The 9,762-nt window shown below is 38.7% G+C and overlaps 1 protein-coding gene across 3 annotated transcripts in view; it reads right to left on the reverse strand.

Moving 5' to 3' along the window:
• stat4 (signal transducer and activator of transcription 4) overlaps window positions 1–8,178 on the reverse strand; it is a 28,702-nt gene extending 20,524 nt beyond the window's left edge. The window contains exons 1-5 of one of the 3 annotated variants that reach the window (XM_042306333.1): window positions 8,014–8,177; window positions 7,372–7,500; window positions 5,985–6,120; window positions 3,448–3,546; window positions 3,055–3,226 (exon numbers count right to left, since the gene is read on the reverse strand). In XM_042306333.1, coding sequence (XP_042162267.1) covers window positions 3,055–3,226; window positions 3,448–3,546; window positions 5,985–6,120; window positions 7,372–7,500; window positions 8,014–8,072 — 595 coding nt within the window. In that variant the 5' untranslated portion in view covers window positions 8,073–8,177. Of the gene's footprint in view, window positions 1–3,054; window positions 3,227–3,447; window positions 3,547–5,984; window positions 6,121–7,371; window positions 7,501–8,013 lie in introns of all 3 variants that reach the window. The other 2 variants (XM_024388828.2, XM_042306334.1) reach the window with 2 other exon arrangements.
• Window positions 8,179–9,762: the final 1,584 nt, after the last annotated feature.

Below are 9,762 nucleotides of genomic sequence, written 5' to 3' on the forward strand. Positions count from 1 at the left end.
AATGAGTCCCTTTTGCATCACTTTGAAACTGTAAGTAGAAATTGTACACCCTTATTGGATTTTAAAAGCATGTTATATTAAATGTGGTGCCCTTTAATAGACCACATGGACAATTCAATAAATTCAATAAAAATAAATAACATTTTATTTGAATATAGACTTGCTAAATAAGTCCACTTTCTGTGACTTCTCAGAAGATTTGAACCCCTTTAATCCCAAAAGTTTTCACCATTATTGTAAAGTCTTAGTTATTTTGTTGCTTCGACAAAGTCATTTGTGGCGATTTGTATTTATTTAATGATTAGTGATTCATTTAAAAACACACCTGTCCCTGATTTTAAGGTCAACCCTGTTTTGTGAACTAAACTCTAGTTTTAATATGGTGAAACTATTCCTTGTAAAATGTTTTTCTCAAAAGAAAGACTGGATATCTGATATTCAAATCATAGCGTAAAAGCAGGTGAGCTGGTTCGACTCTTTTTGGCCATTTTCTTGTGTTTTGTGGTGGAAAAATGAGTGGGTCGAGCATAACACATCAACCCTCATAGATAGACAGGCTAGAAATATTTTAACAATAAAAACAATTATTGTGAAGCTTCTATGAGCTGCCTCTCCCTGTTACACACATCAAGCTTCCGTCCCCCTTATCACACCGGGCGGCAAGGGTAGCCTAGTGGTTACAGCATTGTGCTAGTAACCGAAAGGTTGCAGGTTCGAATCCCCTAGCTGCCTAGGTACAAATCTGTCGTTCTGCCCTGAACAATGCAGTTAACCCACTGCCATCAATGAAAATAAGAACTTGTTCTTAAATGACTTGCCTAGTCAAATAAAGAAAAAATAAACATTTTGGCTGATTTAAGATTAAATCGTCAACCCTGTTATGGTCAATTACTATTGTAATTTTTGTATTTAACCTCTTGAAATGGGAAAACATGTTTTTAATTAAAAGTCCAGTGCAATCAAAAACTAGATTTCCATGTGTTTTAAATGTATTTCCACACTATGAGGTTGGAATAATACTGTGTTGTGAAAATTATGATTGTTTGAGCTGTTTGAAAAGACCGCCTGAAATTTCAGCCAGTATTGGTGGGATGGAGTTTTGGCCTGCCTGGTGACATCACCAGTCGGTAAATTGGTTAATATACCAACAAGAAAGAGCATTCCAAACCTCTCTGCCAATAAAAGCTAGTTTTCAGTTTTCCCCTCCCCACTCAGACCACTCCCAAAAGGTCCTAGCAAAATTCCTTCTTGAGAAATTGCTCTTGCTAAGAAGCCATTTTTGCTTCTTTTGACCATTTTAATTGAACACAATCACTATTACCCAGAAATTATTTGATATTAAGATAAAAATGGCTGAATTGGACCTTTAAGTTGAACATGTGCTCATCATGACAGAACGTTACAATTTGGTGAAATAAAACGTGTTTTTTTTATTGCCCCTTTAAAACCTATGGTTGTCATTCAGTCAGGATCATAATGAGATGATAAGAATATACATTAAAAGGGGGTCAAACATGCTTATGACAAGTCTTACAATGCATTATAACCACAGCATATTGCATTATTGTTAGGAATTTTATGAATAAATGACTAAACAATATCCCCATTTTAAATAGAACTCTAACTAAGTAAACTTATACTCTGTTTTATTATATCTGATTAACAATATGAGTTCATAAGTGAGGGATTGTGGAGCCTGAAACAGGGGGTAATTACATTTAAATAAATACCATTCCAGCCAGGTTGGAGGAGATTAGGAGTGTTTTTTTTAAGTAAGCAGAAAAGGTCTTTAACCTATGGTTGAACCGACGAAACTTAGCTCTGGGGTGTTTTAGATAAGGCAGTGAGTGCATTCCTAGGTTTTCTGTTAACTAGAACTGTCAGCTAAGTGGTGATCGATAATGGTGAGGGATCAAGAGTTAATTCAGTTATGTTGTGTGTCCTGTGTGTGTGCTAGTGGGTCGGAATGAACTTTTAAACTTGCTCTGTCTTGGTCGAGAGGAGGAGATTCATTCACCAATGACGTCATATTTTGTATATAAATTGTTGTTCGTGGTTAAATGGGAGCGCGCTCCGAGAATAAATACTATTATCCATTATTGATAAGACGGGTCTCTGTCTATTTTATGCAAATAAGAATCTTACAAATTCTCATAAAATAGACTAAGTGAATTCAATTAATGAAAACATATTGGAAATAATGAAATTACAGTAACAATTATACCTGCTGGGTTTAAGCAAAGATACTAAAAACTAAGATATCCAGAAACTGCCTCTCCAATAAAATCCCTCGATCACGCTTGTAGTTGATGTCATGGCAATGTTGGCTAGCTAAGCTGATGCACAGAAACGTCATCGGGTCTAACGGTTGTCTCGAGCCAAACAGCGGATGTGCAGGCCGTCTAATCAAAGGCATTCCTTTGATATGAAGTTGTTTTTGATGAAAATGAAAACGTGTCAGTTTGTCACCATAACCAGGTTTCAGCTAATTAAGACATTGGCGCAAATCTAGGTTTTGCATTTATATTTTACACTTTTTTTCACTTCTATTGACATGCTAAACCCCATACCCGATTGGGGCAGCGGTCTAAGGCACTGCATCTCAGTGCTCGAGGTGTCACTACAGACCCTGGCTCGATCCCGGGCTGTATCACAACCGGCCGTGATCGGGAGTCCCATAGGGCGGCGCACAATTGGGACAGGGTTTTTTCAGATTAGGGGAGGGTTTGCCCGGAGTAGGCCGTCACTGTAAAATAAGAATTTGCTGTTAACTGTCTTGCCTAGTTAAATAAAGGTAAATAAATACCCCGGCCTAGTCTGCTTTGCAAGCGTTCCTGGAAGTATTGCGATATTGGGCCTCTGGGTTTAAAAACTATGCGGTTTAAGTCAAGTGTTGCCCATAGTTAGTCAATAATTTCACCACATCAGGCCGTCAGAGGGCAAGGTGCAGATATTGCCATTTTACTTACAGCTATCCAATATTATACGACAGCTGTAAAATCACATCAGATCTTAGGGGAGACCATAAGGGTATGGATTGGGTTTATGGCTGACCTCGAGACTGGAGAGTTTTATAGCGGAAGTCAAAGTCGTCTTGCATGTCTTCTAGGTATTTCACTGCCTGGTCCATCATCTGCACACTACTCCTGATCACAGCCACCCTGTTGTCCATGTTCTTCTGTCTCTCGAAGGCCACCGGATTCTGCATTGACTTCTCCAATGGGCCCTATCAAGATGATGATGAGGTGAAGTAAACCACACACACATATGCAGACACCCCCCCACACACACACACACACACACAGATACCGTCCTATTGCAATTAGTCTTTACTCTTCCTGTTACTGCCTCTGTCTTTCCAGGTGTTTCGAGGAAGAAGATATAAAAAGGATACGTGGGAAACACAAGGGACTTTCCTGATGACGTCAAAGAGTCAAAGAGACTCACCTGTTCCTGAATGCTGGCTGTGGAGATGATACGACGCTCCTCTCTGAGGCAAGTGGAAATGACCCCGGCCATCAGCAGAGGGTTGGCTTTGCATTTAGTCTGAAAAAGAACATGGACATATGACCCCACAGACACATGTATACATGCACAGGAAGGCATGGAGATGTCAAACACCTAGAGACCTTGTCAAGCCATTCGAATCTCTCTGTGAAATTGTTCATGTGTTAGGTTGACAGTTGCAGGATCTGAGTTCGAGTCCTGATCCAGCCTACAATATTATACTGCTGTCTACACCTTTTGACATACGCAGTCCCCTGCCTGCATGGGATCGAATCCTGCCCCCAGCGCACTTCTTAACATTATGCCCACAATCTATCTCCCTCTTCATTTCATGGGTATCCCTGTCAATTAAAGCAGAAAATACTAACAAAATATATTTTTAAAAACAACAACATTTCAACTGACTTGTCTGTATGAGTGTCTGTCTCCTGAATTGTGCGAATTGTGTGAGTTTCTAAGAGCTCTTTGAAAGCTTGCTCTCTCAACTGAGATTCTTCCTCGGAAATACAAAAGAGTGTGAGTAAAACAGGGAGGTTCAGGTTTGCTCTACGTTCTCCTTATAATGTATAGTGTAAATGGGCTAATAAGGAAGTATTGAAAGGTGTTTTTCAGACACGGTACCTTCTCTCCAACCTCTCCACCGACACACCACACAGAAAGTATGCCATCAGGTGTGTGAAGAAACAAGATAAATCATTCCATAGGAAAGAATGCGACTGAACCAGGTACAGACTCAGTATGAAAACAAAACCAAAAGTAATGTACTATGACAGTCTAAACAAGGAGACATTTAGTGTAAAAAGGCCTACAGACATGGGACATGTTTATTAGGCCAGAAAAATGAAGAAAACAGAATGAAACAGGGTGGTACTACCTGAACCCCAATAAGAAGTACTTGTTTGCTACAATGATCCCTAAGGAATACAACCATGGATGGCCCATAATTTGTCCTTTTAGTTTGCGTTTTGTCTGTCTCTGGGATCTGAACCCAGTTCTGTGCAAAACATGTCTCAAACACCATGTGCATCTTGACATCTTTGTCTGTTTTTGACAAAATTCCACAGATTCTGTCTAGGCCTCTGAGACACAAGGGAAAGTTCTGATGTGAACATGTGAAACCTGATTTGTCTTTCAGTCATTGTCTGTGACTACTGATTTGAGTCTGCAACGAAAGACAGAAGGGGGATTCAATCTTGAAAACCTACGCAATACCCTTTACCATCATCACAATGACGACGACATCACAAACAAACAGTGTCAGTTCAGCAGTCTTCAGCAGCGTCATTCGGGCCACTGTATTCAGATCCTCCCTCAGACTGAGAAATCCCCTTAGAGCCAACCACTCAGCCTTTCCTAGCTTTAGATGAGACATAAGAACTGCAATATTTATTTCCAGTACTAAAAGTCCTAATGTATATGCATAGTGGGTTGACCGTTTTCTTCACTCAGTGACATATTTATTTTATACAAGGTTAGGGTCAGATCCCTCACAACAAAATGCAATTCAGGTATGAACCAGTGGAGGAGGGTTCATTCAATTCATGAAATGCATTTCCATTGAATTCCCTAAATTGACTGAGTTCAAAAAAATGGATCATAAATAATGCTTGTATACCTGCAAGGTAGACTCAGCACAAATGATTGCATAGAAAGAGACACTTTCCATCTGTCATCTGTGCGTAATAGACAGCACAGCTAAACAAAAACAAAATGCACATCTCCAAGCGCGACACCAAACCAAACCTCTTGTGTCCTCTTGTGTTTGAGCTACTACTTCCTCTGAGAAACATCACACCATCTGTACACACAAACAAACAGTCAAATACACACACAGACAAAATGGAAGTTCTGGAAACCACAAGGTTCTGATGAGGTATGTGTCTTATACAGAAATATGGCCTCACCGGCCTCAGCCATCAGCCTCAAACAGCTATTTCCTGTTCCTGTTACAGTGTTTTAAGGTACAATTCTCAGAGATTCTAAGAAATATACTGCCAGTCAATGTCCTGAGACCTCAGAGAGCATAATAGAATTTGGATTCCCCTGAATAGGGTAAGAGGTGAAATTGTCTGGAACAGAAATGACATACAACACACATACAACATCACAAGTGAAAGGAAGCTCAGTTTGAGGAATGCCACTAAACCATAAGCCAATCCCTAAAGGTGACAAAAACACACAAATGAACAGTTCTCGTCTTTCACTTCCTTTTCCACACTGAACACATACACACACACACATACATACTGTCATAACATACTACACAGTGCAACTCCCTATTTACGGGAAGTTGTTGGTTGTTTGTACTAAATCCCCTCAATGCTTAAATGCATCAATGACAAGGAGAGACTGTTTAATGTTATCAATGTTGGATCTGCAGGGTATATGGTTGCCTGGCAAACGAATTTAGCGCAGAGTTCAGTCTGGTTGTAAACCAGGTTAGGTGTATGATATTGTATGGGAGGTTATTGTGGCACCTGTAACTGCTGGTAGATGAACTTCAAGTTGTGTCTTTGTAGGAAGTTCTGTTCCTGAGAACACTGCCTGTCCAGCTGAGACAGGAGATTGCTGAGGAGAACTGCCGCCATGGACTCATGGTTTGCGGCAGTATCCCTGTGAAGAAAACACATACATGTTGTCTTAGCTTTGTATCTAATTTAACAGTTTTCAGTGCTCAATAAAAAAAGTTATTAATAAGAGCATGTAGAACATACTGTAGACATCATGTTATAATCGACAAGGGAAAAGGGGGAAAATCACTCATACTCCTTTTTCAGCATGTCATATCATCAAATGATTTCTTCTGCTGTTTTGTACAAGCGCAATAGGGTGGTTCCATGAAATGAGTCCCGTTTGGGTAGTGTAACTTGGTGGGGGGAAAAAATCATTTTATTTCACCTAATTTGTACATTCTGTAATAATGAGCACATCTACATGTTTTTTGTTATTAGAGGATGCTTTGGTCATTTGACTGTAAGCTTTAAAAAAAGAAGAAGCTATCTACAGTATGTAGTGTTAAGCTCTACACACTCAGTTTTCCACCACAAAACACCAGCAAATGCCCAAAGAGAGTAGAACCAGCTCACCTCCCTTAACACTATGATTTGAAAAAAATATTTTAAAAGGAATAGTTTTACCATATTAAAACTCTTTTTGTTTTTTTTAACCTTCAAATGAATCCCTAATCACATGTAATAAATAATACTCTTTGTCAAAGCAACAAAAATAAATAGGACTTTACAATGATGGTGAAAACACTTAGTGGTTAACTGGGTTAACTGGGTTAAAATCTTCAGAGAAGTCACAGAGAATACAGAGACGGACATATGTAATACTTTTTTTTTCATATTAAAAATCAGATTCATTGAATTGTCCATGTGGTCTATATTAAAGGGTACTTCATTTAATATAACAGGCTTTTAAAATCCAATATTGATTCACAATTTCTTCTAAAAATATCAAAGTGACTCATTTCATGGAACGACCCAATACATGAAAAGGCTACATGTCAGTCACAGCTGGATTACCATGATGTGTTAATGCAGTAAAACACTTCAACACTCATTAAAGTGTCATGGCTGGTCTCATAAAGGTGTTATGGATGCCTTATTGCCCCTTCAAGTAAAGTGTTATCAATTATGGTATCCACATGCTGTGTTTTAGTTCCTGAACATGCTCACTGGAAACCCAACTTGATATCTATTATATATATTACTGTACAGTAACACAGGCACCAACACACATTCAGACATACACACAGACATGCATACAGACTCTCTCTCTCTCTCTCTCTCACACACACACACACACAAACAAATGCATGCACGCACGTTCACACACGCTCACACATACACACACACTCACCAGTCCTGGCTCTCAATATAGTTGGAGAGCACCTGCCGTATGTCCATAGGGAAGTTGTCATCATAAAGGTAGCCCACCTGCTCCTGGTATTTGATCTGGAGCTGTTGAATTTGTTTCCATTGACTCATGCTGAGGAACAATTCCGACAGCCCAGAGCAAATTAAAACAGCCAAATCAATTACACTTCTGTGAAAATTATTGAAGGATCGGTGCTTGTAGAGTTTTTGTCCAGGTACAGTAACATAATAGTTTAGGATAAAGTAGACTATTCAAAAAGAGCATACTCTAGGGCCTAGGCCTACCTATTCTAAAAATGTGACGCATGTTGCGTTTCAAATGCGTATCATACTGCATATATATATATATATATTATTATTTTGTATTATTAAACTGTTTATGTCTGTCGTTATCCAATAACACAATATATTCGGAGTAATGAATAATATAGATCGATCAATTACTGATGCTTGTCGACTGGTAACTGTCTGTCAAGTAAGCCTACCACACGAGATTTCTTTTAAATCCCATTTTACAGCAGCATAAACTTTGCGTACCTTAATTTCTGTAGCGGAGCTAGATCAAACCGTTCTGGTTAATGACTATCAAAAAGTTTATAAAACGTCATCCTTTGTGAAAGCCTACCTGTGTCTTTGGACTGGTGCGCTATCACAGAAATATCCACGTTCGGCGACACAAGTCATGTGAATGCTTGTCAATTGCTCCTCTCTCTCTCTCTCTCGTTTCCTCTTTTAGCCTATTATATGTTTCAAACCTTATCGTTTTATGTTGTTCGTCATGTCATAGGGCTGTTCTATAGGTTTTGTCACTTCCCTCCCTCGATACGCCCCCTGTGGCTCATTCATAATGTACTATATAAATGTATCATTTGATGTTTAGAGTGAGGGACATCTAATTTCTCAACAAGATTTGAACTGTACAAAATAAACAGACCGGTTAAAAAAATATATAATTCATAACCAATAGTAGGCCTCCCTACTTACTATTTGCAATGCATATATGTAATAGGAAATACAAATGGTATTTGATAAGCTCATAATTTTGTTGAACTATGCAACACATGGATTGATGAATTCAGGTATTTCAGTTTGATTACTTTTTTTTAGCCTTGGTGCAATTTTCACAAGTATGTGCTACATTTTCACACAAAACAGATACTCAAAAAGGCAGTTGTTTCAAAACTCTAAGCACATTTTCAATTGACTAAGTACAACACACAAAATCATACTGTCACCTTTTCACCAAACTTAGAGTTTCATCTAGAAATACATGTTTCACATTGCGATACATGATCATATGAAGGAATTGCCTTTCACAACGCAATGCTCAAATTCCTTTTGATATGATTGTCTTCTCATTTGTTAAAATACATTTGACTATTACTTAACCTGACTGCTCTTAATTGTTAATCACTTAACCGTTTGGTAAACCTATAGATTTTACATGTAAACTTTTGTCTACTGCAGATTTTGAGAACTACATAATGAAATGTATGTGTGTGTCACGATTTCCGCCGTGGTCGGTCCCTCTCCTTGTATGGGCGGCGTTCGGAGGTCGACGTCACCGATCTTCTAGCCATCGCTGATCCATCTTTCATTCTCCATTGGTTTTGTCTTTATTTTCTACACACCTGGTTTTCATTATCCAATTACATGTTCATGTAATTGCTCCATTGCTCGTGTTTCTTGGCCCAAGCAAGTCTCTTTTTATTGTTGTCCTTTAGTAGTGGTTTCTTTGCAGCAATTCAACCAATTCGACTACTGATTCATGCAGCCTCCTCTGAACAGTTGATGTTGAGATGTGTCTGAACTCTGTGAAACATTTATTTGATCTGCATTTTCTGGGTCTGGTAACTCTAATGAACTTATCCTCTGCAGCAGAAGTAACTCTGGGTCTTCCTTGCCTATGGCAGTCCTCATGACAGCCAGTTTCATCATAGCGCTTGATGGTTTAGCAACTGCACTTGAAAAAACTTTCAAAGTTCTTGAAATTGTCCATATTGACTGACTTTCATGTCTTAAAGTAATGATGGATTGTCATTTCTCTTTGCTTATTTGAGCTGTTCTTGCCACAATAGGGACTTGGTCTTTTACCAAATAGGGCTATCTTCTGTAAACCAACCCTACATTGTCACAACACAACTGATTGGTTCAAATGCATTAAGAAGGAAAGAAATTCCACAAATTAACTTTTGACAAGTGGAATGAAATGCATTCCAGGCGACTACCTCATGAAGCTGGTTGAGAGAATGCCAAGAGTGTGCAAAACTGTCATCAAGGCAAAGGGTGGCTACTTTAGAGAATCTCAAATATATTTTCCTTTTTTTAACACTTTTTTGGTTCCTTCATGATTCCATATGTGTTATTTCATGGT

Source organism: Oncorhynchus tshawytscha, linkage group LG26, assembly GCF_018296145.1.
Source record: "Oncorhynchus tshawytscha isolate Ot180627B linkage group LG26, Otsh_v2.0, whole genome shotgun sequence".
NCBI lineage: Eukaryota > Metazoa > Chordata > Actinopteri > Salmoniformes > Salmonidae > Oncorhynchus > Oncorhynchus tshawytscha.